Consider the following 13,056-nt stretch of genomic DNA (forward strand, 5'->3'; position numbering starts at 1 on the left):
CCATGGTGAGGGTCCATGATTCTGTCTCCTGTAGAAGGTTACTTCTCTGCATCTTTTTGTAGATGAGTATACACTAACACTTAATGCACCCTTAGTGCCCAAGAGTAAAACCAAACAACCTTGAAACTTCACAGAGAGAAGCAGAAAGTGGGGTAATAAACACCAGCAGTGCGCTTCTGCTGCTCCCTTGGCAGACACAGCCACTTCCCTCAGGAGTTCCTAATGCGTGTAACTCCCATTTCCATAGTCCTCGGTGCCACCACAGAGTATAATTTAAGTTTACATATCTGACTTCCTCTAAACCCTGGGAATTCTCGAGGTTATAATTCTGGGGATTGAACTCCTGGCCTTACTCATGCCGGCAACTGCTCTATTTCTTGAACTAGGTTCCCAGCCCTTTTATAATTATTTTTAATTTTGTGTTTGAGACTTGAGTCTCACTACCTTTTTGCCCAGGCTGGCCTCAAACTTGCAACCCTCCTGCCTCTGCCTCTTAGCTAGGGTTACAGGCATGCACCATACCTCATGTCTTAATCATTATTCTATCACCAGTGATACCAGCTGAGGAGAAGTTAGGAAGTTTGTACATCCTGGCTTTAACAAGGTCATTAACCAGAGCTATTTACAGAAGTATGGTATATGAAAAAGACTGAGGTGTACTCTTCTGTAAAATTCAACTTTGGTTAAAATTTGACTATTGGTAGCATGTTCAGTTTATGAACTTAAATTTGGGGAATGTGGAGATAATCTAAAGGAAAACAATTTACTTGATTACAGATTTGGATAAATAGGCTATAGGATTTAGAACTCCCCAATCTATGAAAGAAAATACAGGGGTGGGAGTAAAAAGAGATGAGTGTCATAGGGTGACCTGAGGGTACCTATGCACTCTCCACTTCAGCAATTGTTTCCTATTTTCCCCAAGAACAGACAGGGGGACCCTGCTTATGTTAGCACAGCCAGTTATCATGATAGACAGCAGGCAAACCAGCAGGTACTCGCAAGTGCATTACCGATGGGGACACTGAGTCATTTTCTGTGAGTGAGAGTCTGTTCAGATTTGACTGAAAGTCAGTGGTTAAGTGACTCACCCTACCAGGATCACCTCTCCCTAGTTTCTATAAATCTTGGGATATCAGACAAATAAAAACCTTGGAAAATAACCCAGTGTCCTCTGGATGGACAGTCTGGGAGAGAAATAAAGGGACCCTAGTAAGATTTTTCCTTATCTGTGTCCAACCCTTCTGACTCCCCTAACAAAGAAATGGAAAGGTATATGTTGGGGGTGGGTGGGATAAATCTACAAAAAAATCAAGCCCCTCTTTACCCAAATGTGTTTCAGCTCTGCCAAGACCAAGATGGAGGAGGCAAAATGAAAAAGAACCCTGTCAATGACAGCTTTGTTTGAAATGCTGTTCCTCCTTGGGCTCAGTGTCCAGAGGAGCTGAGATGTGGGAGAGGAACTTAAAAGAAAAATGCCTTTGCATACACAGAGGGCTCAGGATCTTGGGATCTCAGATCTTTCAAGTTTCCCTCATCTACTGGAGTTCACAACCCTGAGGGAAACTGGTGGGGCGGATGGGAGTGGCCAGGGAGCAGGAGGCAACTGAAAAAAGCAATTTATTTTGCCATGGGTTAGAACCAAGTTCAAAGGAAAAAATAAAATTAATTTTCCTAAAATATAGTCCAGACAAGGGCTGCTTTGTTAGACTCTTCTAGAAATTCTGCAGACAACAGAAGTCAACAGAGGTCAACAGAATTGTTAATGAGGTCTCCCTTGCTCTCTTTAAAACAAAAACCATTTCATTTTCTTTCCTGACTCCCAAGAGCAGCCCCCGGGTGCTGGTGCACCTGCAGACACATTTCACAGCTATAGTGAGCTGGTAAGGCCACAGCAATGAGGTCCTGCTACGCTCACTGATAAGCTAATGTCTCATCTCAGGTCCTTCCCCCTTTCATCTGGCTCAGGGCTTCCAACCTAAGCACATGCACTTAGCTAAAAGCTCCAGAGGCTGTTCCAAGCTGGTCAGAACAAATAGTGACATTCACTTAACATCACAGAATCACTGTGTTAAAAGGCCCTTGAAGTGTGAACAATCAACCTGGCTTCCCCTCTGTTGCCAAGCTGCAAGGAACAGGAGTGGGTCTGCCAGTCCCTTTGGAAAGAGCTGGATTGCTTCTTACCTGGGCACACTTCACCTTGGCACACTCTCCAGTCTGGCAGGTCACTTGGCCGTGGTCGCACATGCAGAACTCACAAGCCGAGCCCTTCCACATTTCATCCTGGTACCGCACAATCCCATTGGATGAACAGCTTCCAGCAGGAGACACACATTCCTCACAGCACTGGCCATAAGGCCGAGCACGGCTCTGACCCTAAGGAAACAGGGAATGAAAAAGACAGTGAAACACCCAAGCCCACAGAGGCAGAAGGACATAAAACACCAACCATATAAACACAACCCTGAACCAGGGGAGGCAAGGTCCCCTCCACCTCCACCCTCCTGCCTAGGAAGAGACCTTCTACCTCTTTCCAGAGCATGCTGCACATTAAAAAGCTTTTGGTTCCCTTGAAGGACACTTTAGACCAAGAAATGCGTTTCTTAAATGGCCCAGAATCAAGCCTAGAAAACCAAGCTACATGCTATCGCATACCTTTCTGCATCTTAGTGGAGGGCAGGCCTGTTTGTGACATCTGACCTCTCCCTGGTCACATGCACACATGGTGCACACATCTTCACTCCATTGCTCACCATGCTATGAGGGAAGGGAAAAAAGAAGTGGCATATCAAATGTCACACATACACCAAACGCAAATGCACACACATGGACACCCAATTTTATTATTTTGTTTAAGACAGGGTCTTGCTTTATAGCCCGGGCTGGTCTCAAACTCACAATTCTCCCTCTTGGCCTTCCAAGTGCTAGGATTACAGGCATGAGCCAACACAACTGGCTTTTCTTACGTTTTTTTAAATGGAACCACATTGAATGTACTCCAGAGAAGTGCTATCGAGGTAGAAATGGCCTCTAAGAAAAAAAGTCGATAAATGTTCAAAGGGAACTTTGGATGAATTCTCACTCAACTACGCTCATTTCACAGCCATGCTGAGGGCCTGCTGTGTGCCAGGCAAGCAGAAGCCTAGGGATCACTGAGATGAAGAGGAAGGTTCTGTAGGTTAGCTCCTCATGGACATTCTTTCAGTCTTTTTTGCCAGGAGACCCATATCTCACTGACACATACTCATTTTCTCAGGTTCCCTTGCAGCTAGGGCATAGACACTGTCCCAAAGCCACCTGACGGGATTTCAGGAGAAGTTTGGTCAGATGTGGGAGGTCAAGGAAAAGATTCTCCTCCTACCCCTTTCATCCACCAATATGTAGCAATAGCTATGTGAAGATGAGCTGCCTGGAGCTAAGGAAACCATCCTGGGGATATGAGAGGACAAGTAAAAGGCAAACCTGGCTGGTGCAAGTACATTCCTGTAATCCCAGATACTTGAGAAGCAGAGCAGGATTGCTCATTTGAGGTCAGTCTAGGAAAAAGGTAGTGAGATCCTGCTTCAAAAACAAAACAAAAAGGGGTGGAGGTGGTTCAAGTGGTGGAGCACTGGCCTAGCACACACCCTGGGTTTAAACCCAGTACTGCAACAAACAAACAAAGGCAAATGCCAACATGAAGACATCACTGAGACCTGAATTGGTCAATGCTGCAGTTGCCCCTGGGTTTCTTATCATCTGAGACAGTAAATGGTAGAATTTTAGCCACATCTAAAGGCGAATTTCCACTACTTGCAGCCAAAAACATCTAACAGACACAAGTCAGTTTCTTCAAGGAGAAAACACAGCACAGTTCTGCCTATGAAAACATTGTGCAAACTGCCTGTGTGGATATGGGTCAGACAGTGCTTATCTAGCACAGACAAAAATCCTTTCTCAATTATTCATCTTCATTCTGAACTCAAGTGACCCAGCTAGAATTGGTAAGACCCCATTCCAGATTCTCTAGTGACCATAGTCCAGATTCTTTTGAGTCTTTCTTAGAGTGGCTGGCAAGCAAGAGAAGAAGTTGGGTTTGTTTTTTATATGTTCTTTGCTTTAGAATGATGTAACCTCCTTTTGGCACAGCAGGGCACTCCTAAGACAGAACATTCTTTCATTCAATTTGTTGAACTCATCTTTGTTTGGTACCCATTATGGCTTAGGCACAGTTGTCTAGACTGCTCCAACAGTACTTTCAAGTTTGTAGTTTCCACTACTGCCAGCCTCTCTTCTCCTCACCCCCGTGCTTCCTCCCAGTGTAAGAGAAGGAGAGTATCATGGATATTGATACATAAAATCTAGCCAAAACAGACATTTCCAGAGCCTCAAAGATCAGCGTACACTGATGGTAACCAACGATAGCCCTTTCTTTGCTTCAAGATATTCGAACAGCTAGGGTCACCAAGGTTGGTGAGCCAGGTGCTGTTTTCCAGCACATTCCTTTGTATTTTTAATCCCCTTTGACTTAATTTTTTCAGAAAGGCTTTTGGTGAAGAGAAAAAAAAAGCTGTTTATGTACTGAGTTACTAATCCTGACAGAGTCAGACATGAGGGTGGGGAGGTTCGATGGTTGGAAGGCGGTGGGCAGATGTGTGAGAATGTATGTCAAAACACTTATGGGGCACATGCAAGGTTACCTTGTACACTTGGCCAGCAGCAGAGCAGGATCGTGCAGAGCACTGCGGGCAGCACTTTCCAGGCACTCGGACTACAGTTTCATCCTTAATATCCAAAGAAGAAATGATCCATCAAAAGGAGTTATTAATAAAATCCACTTCAGTAGGAAAATCTCATTCACAGCCAAGTCAATCTTGTGCCACAAGCATCCAAAACAGCAATGTCTTCTCATTTAGCATTTATTAGTCACCTAGAGCTCTGAAAAGAGTTAGCACTTTCAATGTCAGTGTGCCCTTAGGAAGCTTGTATGATGCGTCCTCTTTTAAGATCAAATAAAAACACAAATAATAACAAAACAATAACAGTAGTTAAGTGCTGGTCAGCCATGTTGTAAGTGCTTTACATAGTCTTATGAAGTTGATGCCTTATTCCTGGGAAAAAGTCAAGAACAGAGAGGTTGTGTAACTTGCTGAAGGTCATTACCACCTGATACAGTAAAAGCAAGTGGTTGGAATGGAGCTTCCACCACACTCACACTGCAGAACACTCATACTCTTCCTGAGTCACCTAGAAAGTGGAAGGGGAGGTATCCCTTCCCGGATCCACTGCTTCACCAGTCTTTTGCACTGTATATGAATGCATGTGTTTATAAATGTGTATTAGTGAGATTTTGAAAATGAACAAGAATCAATCACTCTAGAAATCTGAGAATAGGCCAGTAAAGAGTAATGTGACAGACATTAAATGCCAAGAACCCAACTTCCTTACCCCTACCTCTCTCACTACCATCATTACCCCAGAACAACACTGGTCTCTGCTGCCCTAAGAAGAATGACTATTCTACTCCTTATTGCCTAGGAGCCTAGCTTTGTCTTATCACCACAGCCTTCTTTAATGGCAGGAAGGAAAATGACGGTGAGAATAAACCAACTTTCAACAACGAAGAGCTGGTAGATTTTATATAGAAGACAGATACTTCCAAAACAGTTATCTTTATTTTCTCTTATGAGAAGCAAAAACAGACTTTATTGTCATAGTTACTCTGGTTCCTATTTTGCAAGAACAAAAAGGAGATGAGGAAGGGGGTGGAAATGGGTAATATGACCTTAATTTTTTATGGAAATTTCTGGTCATACCTCTGTAGTCCTGTAACCCAGTTACAGTTGGATTCATGGGTTTATTTCAAACTCCTGAACCACTGGAACTAAACCCAAACTGTTTTATTTGTTTTAGGATGTCTTATTTCTTTATTATTCTACGTGCAAAGTATTATGACCATTGATGCTCAACAGAGTATATGAAAATTGGATAGGCCCCCAAAGCATTGAATATTTCTTTTATTCTTTATTTTTCTTTTTCTCTTTCTTTCTTTCCTTCCTTCCTTCCTTTCTCTCTTTTTGGTGGCACTGGGGCTTGAACTTGAGGCCTCAAGTTTGCTAGGCAGGTGCTCTACCACTTCAGCCATGCTCATAGCCATCATTGAACTTTTTTTGATTTCAGACAGATTTCTTCAATTTAATGGAATTTCAGTGAAGAAGTAATATAGAAGTATATCTGATGTCACTCTATTCACTAACTTCATTGCAGTTAAACAAATGAACTAAGCTTTGTTCAGTGTTAGACAGGGAACAAATGTCATAATCACAAATCTTGAATAGTCACAGAGTTGATATTAACCTATTTTAACTAAAACAAAGTAGACACTACAGCAAGCACTTTTTAATAGTATACAGTTGTGGCTATCATACACCTGAATCCTATCTTTCATAGGATTGCTATCATATACCTGAATTCTATCTACACAGATATGCCCTTCAAAATGCACAGTCATATTCAGGGGCCAGCAAACTATGGACTGGGGCCAAGTATAACCACTTATTTTTATAAATAAAGTTTTATTGGGACATGGCCACCCTATACATTTACATATTATTTATGGCTATTTATGTGCTATGGTGGCAGATTTGAGTAATTATTAAAAAACAAAAAACTACATGGTTCTCAAAGCTGAAAATATTCAGTCTTGTCCTTTATAGAAAATGTGTACCCAGAGGTAATATGGTAACCTTGGTAATCATAGGGATTCAATACTAAGAAATACAATTCATGCTATTACATTTTTGGGTAGAATTACCAATAAGGATATATTCAGTTAAGATTTTCAATAGTCTTTAAATAAAAATACTTGTAGCTTGGCATCAGTAGCTCACACCTATAATCTTAGCTCCTTGAGAAGGTGAAATTGAGAGGACTGTGGTTCGCAGTCAGTCTGGGCATCAAGTTACCGAGACCCCATCTCAACCAATAGCTGAAGGAGTGGGGAGTGAGAGTGGTACATGCCTGTCATCCCAAGTTACTTGAGAAGCTAGAAGTTCCAGGCCAACCTGGGCAGAAAAGTTTGCAAGACTCCATCTCAACAGAAAAATACTGGGCATCATGGTACATACCTGTCTCCCAGTGGTAACAGCAAGCTTAAAATAGGAGGATCACAGTTCAGACAGGTCTGGACAAAAAGTAAGATTCTATCTCCAAAATAACTAGACCAAAAAATTCTGGAGGCATGGCTCAAGTGGCAGAGCACCTACCTAGCCAGCACACAGACTTGAGTTCAAACTCTAGTACTGCGAATTAGTTAATTAAGAATAAAAATACTTGTGACAAAGAAGTGCACAGTGTATTATGGCTGGGAACTCTTGACAAAATACCTTCTTTCTACAACACCTTCGAAGATTTGAGAGATGAAAACTCCACCACCAAAAAGGAGAACAAACAATCATCTTCCTACCACTGCCAAGAGGTCCCACGGACTGTAAGGCACTGCATGGCCTTCCCTTGCTGCGCAAGCTGAAGCACTAACGCTAGCCGTCATCTCTTCTGCCTTTTGAGATCAGAGAATGGACTTCATTTCTCCACAGCCACTGCCATTTTAGGCAATCAGAGTGCCAACCCTAACTTTTCACCTCCCTCAATATCTTTCTTTCCACATCTTGTCAGCCCATAAGGTCAACAACAACAAACTGAGTGGGAAGAATATGTTAGGGGAGGTAGAGGGAATGATAAAATGCTGCAGGGAAGGAAAGTATCCCCAATGTAAAGAACCACAGTCAGAGACAGATGGAAAGAGTCCTTGTGGCAGTGCAAATCGGAGATTGCATTTTGTGTTTCATGTATTCAGAGCGGAAGAGGGCTGGGCAGTGTAAATGGGGAAAGATCTTATCTCAGGATAATAGAGCTACACTAAGTGAAAACTTATCAGAGCCTTGGACTAGGAGACATGCTATTTCCTAGCTTCTAGCCATAGATCCAAGAAGGAAATGGACTAAGGACAGGCAGCTTCCAAGCAGAGAGTATGGCCAGATTTCTCTTGATTAAGAATAAGTAGATAGAAAGAAAGGAACTTTAGGAGAAAACCCTGAAGAATGAACTGCAGGGAAGGAAAAATATCTTCCCTTCTACTTATTTTGAATCCAAAATTGTTGCAGGGAACTGACCTCTGTATAACAAAAGACAGATTAACAAAATCATGCAAATTTATTTAGTAAGTTTTACTCGATACAGGAAACTTCACAAAAAAATAAAGACTCAAACAGTTCAAACTGATTGTGTGTGTGTGTGTGTGTGTGTGTGTGTGTGTGCGCATGCTGAGTACGAGGACTACCACTGAGCCACTGACTACCAAGCCATATCCTCAACCTTAAGTGATTTTTGTGGTAGGTTTGATGAAGACTAGACTGTCATGGGGAAATATAAGAGGGCAATGAGTTTGATCTACTGGTAAAGAACTTAGGAGAATGAAGCAAGGTTGATTTGTTTATATACTTTTCTGTGCCCCTGTGTCTTCAGGAATAAGGATGTTCCTTTTCTCTCACTTGAGGGTCTTACAACCTGCTTCAGGGGAAGGTCAGAAAATCCTTCCTAGGTTTTATGACCTGCTTTAGGGAAGAAAGGTGGGGAAAAGGTCAAAGTGAACTTCATGCTACTTACATTTTCTTAAATTCCTTCAGCACAAAATGTTCAATATACTGAGGTACCATATTTTGGGGTAGCATGTCCTGAACCCCCTTAAAGAGAAAGGAATAATGTTCTAAAGATTCAGAGAAAGAGAAGACCTCTGAACACAATTTATTACAGAATGTAAAAGGAAATATTTAAAAGCTGTTTTGTAAGTTCAGTAAGATGCAGGAAGATAGTCCTTATTGAACAGAAGCAGGAAGAAATAAAGAAAGAATAACATTGCTATCCAATAACAGGTGAAACGAGATGGAATTAAAAGAAAATTAAAGCAAAATTATCAGAGAAAAAGCTTTTTGTTATCTTGCAGTGCGAGGGATTGAACCCAGGGCCTTGCACATGCTAGACAAGTGATCTGCCACTGAGCTACATCCTCAGCCATGCAAATTTGTTAAATTAAAATTGATATTGAAGGTAGTGACTATAAACTTAACACTCTCCCCATAGCTGAGGAAAGTAAAAAATGATGAGCGGGCACATGATTGATCAAGAAAGGAAAAGGGGGAGCAACCTAAAAATCTTGGATGTTTCTGGGGACATAAGAATCATTAGAGCCGATGTGATTAATTAAAACCTAACAGGGTTTTTGAAAAAATTTCAAAAGCTGGTATATGGAAAGGACTCTCCAATACCTCAGGTAAAATAGGTGAAAAGATACTTGTAGGGATCCAGTTGGGCAATAACTACAGTGATCCTGATGGTAACCACCATTTTCCCTCACTGGCATGATCTCAAGCCCCAAAGGACAGTTATTAAGCTAGTCAGTCAATCACTGTGTGCTACTCACTGATGCCTGGGCTGTTTCTTAACTGATGCTGGACATGTTAATAGGTTTTCAGCAAGGCCAAGTACATTCTGGTTGGCTGTAGCCCACATTTATCTAGTTTAACATATAAACACCTTTCTCATGCCTTACAGTGTGGGGATCTACCTGTCTTGCTGCTGACCAAGACACACTACTGTCCATAAGTCTCCACTGAACTACCCTTGGTATGACCCTGAATCTGTCTGCCTTTTTCTTGTCTCCAAGAACCTTCCACCTTTGGTGGCCAGTTCTCAAACGTCGGGGCTGTGTTTTTCCAGTATAGTAAATACTTCATCTAGAAATGTTCTGAAAGATGTTTGGACTATAAAAATAAAGAAACATCCTACAAGAATACAAAACGGTAAAACTAGTTGCACGTAACTAACTAGAAAGGAGACAAATCTCAGATTTCGCTGACACTAAATTCCAAAAACATTCCAAAATTCAATGGTGAAGAATCTGTAGGGTTGGAATGAAAAGAAGTTATAGTCCCTCCAAATTGTCTTTTATGTATGTAGGCAGTAAGACAATAAATCTCAAATGCTTAGAGGCTCAGAGAACATACCAGTTAGCTGTTCTTGAAAAAATATCCAAAGAGGAAGTTCAAACTCCTCAGATAAATCAATACTAGGAATGGGAAAACTATGGTATTAAAAGAGACTGATACTGGACTGGGGATGTGGCTCAGTGGTAGAGCACTTGCCTGGAAGGCTGAGGACCTGGACTGGATCCCCAGCAGTGCATTAAATAAGTAAACAAGTAAGTTTTATAAACAAATAACTGGTGGTAATATCATCAGGAATAACCGACGAACAGACCATTTTAGTATGCCTGCAAAAAAGTGAAGGGGCTGTGCTTCAGTTTATAAAGCACTGGGTAAAAGTTGAACACGGGCAACTTCAGGAAGAATTTAATCCTTCACTAAGGGACTAATTCCTTATCTGAAAATAAAGAATTTCTCTTTTTGCTATGGATTATCATCACTTTTAGAATGTGATAATAAGTATGTGAAAAACCAAACATCCACATGTGCCTCTCAGGACTGGAATGAATTACTAAAGGAAATCTATTATGGTCTTTGAAGGGTGGAAATATGAGATATCACTTTCTTCCTTTTCTAAACTTTTCCTAAGTACAAATTCCTATTCTTATTTTAAAGAACAAACAAGCCATTGCAGTAAAAGTCATGGAAATCCTGAAAGATGGGTTGCAAATATTTCTAGATCTCATGCCCTAGAAAATACATTTCTAGTGATGAACTTATATTTTCTTTACATTGAGTGAACTAATGCATAGCAGAACTCACAACTGTGATCAATGATGTTAGCAAATATGGTTATTATGATTATTTTGTATATAAATACTGTGCAACTCCTCATTTGGGGAGCCAAGAAGTGTGACACTTAGAACTATGAGTCAGGTGCCACCTTCTGAGGTTGTGATGTAGCATAGGTTAGAAGTGATGATATTCCTGCTGTGGTATCTTGAGAAAGTTACTTAGCCTCCTCCATACCTCAGGTGTATCAGATATAAAATGAGAACAATGATAGCAACTCCTACTTCAAAGTGCTGTTCTAAGACTTATAAAGTTCTTAAAATTAAGAACTGACACATGTGGAGGTGGTGGTGGCAGTGGTGGTAATGGTGATTGTGATGTTACCATCACAGAAACATACACTTATGATAAAAGAGTGATTGAGATCAATTTCTAAATCTTCAGAATGTCTGCATATCAATTAGCTCTAAAGTATAGTACCAAACGTCTTCTTTTACCTTAATTATGTATATGGATGCAAACGACGAGTAAGTGCTGTGCATGAAGCAAGAGTTTATGGTCAATGTTTTCTAAAATATGAAATTGTATTTTCAATTACTCCAATGTTTAATAAGTAGTGTGAAGTTGAGTTTTTGGGGGTTCAAAGCAGAAGATTCTCAATGGGGTATTCCCTTCTTTCCTCCTCCCTTCCTCCTTTATTTTAATGGTGGCAAACTACTTAATTACCCTTCCTGTTCAAGAGGAATAATCCTTCCAATATGCTAATCAAAGCACTTCAACATTACAGAGCCTTCTGAAAGTAAGAGCAATAGAACAAGATACTGTGTAGATTCACCAAGAAGCACATTTGTAATCTTCAAGCTAGGACAAGACTTGGTGATGAATTGGAGGATGACATATGAGCACAGTAGTTGGTGTAGTGTGGGTAACACAATCTAGTCTTTCAATTAGATACATTTTCCCTCGATTTAGCATTTAGCATTTCTTGTCTAATTGCCTTTTGTCTCCCTTTAAAAATATTGCCCAATTGTCACAATATGCCATGTTATCGATTTTCTTTTATTTGACAACTAAATGTCAGCTTCCAGCTTTTCCTTAGATCAAAAATGAGCTATTTTTCCACTGGAGGCAAAACTCCTTTCACAGTTATCTGTCAACTGCCATAGAACATCCAAAGGATCTTCTGGAGGAGCAAAAAGCTATAAGATGCCATGTATACCACATTTATTTGCGATTGGTTTTCTCCTCCAAATTTGTGTGGAGAGCTGAATGCTTTGAAAATCAGATCAGCTTTAAATGAAGAACAAGATCCCCAGAGAAAATCTTTTGGTAATGTGAGTCATTATCCTATCAGAATTAAGTTGTGCACATCTGGCTAATCATGTCCAAAGACATATATATATGTCTTTAAAAAAGCAGACTACACCTATGTAGGGAAAAACAATAACAAAACTGATGGTATGACCAAGTTTTCCAGATGTTTAGTCTGACATTTTGGAACATCTGCAATTCAAGCTGGAGGCTTCCTTGTGTGTCCCCTCAAGGCTCAATTTCATTATGTAACAATTAGCCTAAATGACTGGTAATTATACCTATCTGTAGCTTCCAAGGGGAAAAAGAAATGTCTCAGAGGTGGTCTCCAAAAGCATAAGGAAAACAAAAACAGCCCTGGTTTCCTGTTTCTAGTGCTTTGGAGGCTGCCTGACAGAATCTCAGAAAAGACTCCAAGTTCTTGAGCAGTTAACGGACTGTGAAAGCTCCAATCTGAGATTGTCTTCCTTACCTGGTTACAAAACAGAGGCTGACACTGAGCTGTGAAGCACTGGGTGGCCCCATTTCTGCACACACACTTGGCACACTGGCTCAGCTGCCATTCCTCCCCATCCTGAAACACACGACCTTCAAAGGAACAGGGTTCTGGAAGGTCAAAGAAGTAAGAATTAGTGGGAGAATTGCATTTGCTGATCTCATGACTGACTGTAGGGGTAAGCCATGGTGAAGGCCACAGTGCTCAGGAGAGGGCCCCTTTCTTTGAGTATAATGCTCTGCAGGCACTACCTTGCAATCAGAAAATCCATGTCTGTAAGTGAAGCCTGGTGGGGCTTGGAGCCTCAACTCACTCGCCATGTCACCTCATACTGGTTTCCTCAGATGGGTTCTCAGCTTCCTACACCCCTACCTCTGTCCAGGGAACACTGCCGCCTTTCACCCATAGCACAGACTTAGTGCTAGGAGGGTGCTCGTTCCTTATGCACCAAACCACAGTATGAAGTCCAAGAGGGCCTGGGAGGGTCTTCACTTCCCA

General features: G+C 41.2%; 1 protein-coding gene and 1 long non-coding RNA gene across 5 annotated transcripts in view; one reads left to right on the forward strand and one right to left on the reverse strand.

Moving 5' to 3' along the window:
- The window catches only part of Fras1 (Fraser extracellular matrix complex subunit 1), a 424,489-nt gene that overhangs the window by 248,674 nt on the left and 162,759 nt on the right, over window positions 1–13,056 (reverse strand). For both annotated transcript variants that reach the window (XM_074041924.1, XM_074041925.1), the window contains 4 exons: window positions 12,535–12,668; window positions 4,680–4,763; window positions 2,656–2,757; window positions 2,185–2,376 (listed from right to left, as the gene is read on the reverse strand). In XM_074041924.1, coding sequence (XP_073898025.1) covers window positions 2,185–2,376; window positions 2,656–2,757; window positions 4,680–4,763; window positions 12,535–12,668 — 512 coding nt within the window. The remainder of the gene's footprint in view (window positions 1–2,184; window positions 2,377–2,655; window positions 2,758–4,679; window positions 4,764–12,534; window positions 12,669–13,056) is intronic.
- The window catches only part of LOC141410942 (uncharacterized), a 57,410-nt gene that overhangs the window by 13,198 nt on the left and 31,156 nt on the right, over window positions 1–13,056 (forward strand). The window lies entirely within an intron of this gene.

This window comes from Castor canadensis, chromosome 9 (assembly GCF_047511655.1).
Source record: "Castor canadensis chromosome 9, mCasCan1.hap1v2, whole genome shotgun sequence".
Lineage (NCBI taxonomy): Eukaryota > Metazoa > Chordata > Mammalia > Rodentia > Castoridae > Castor > Castor canadensis.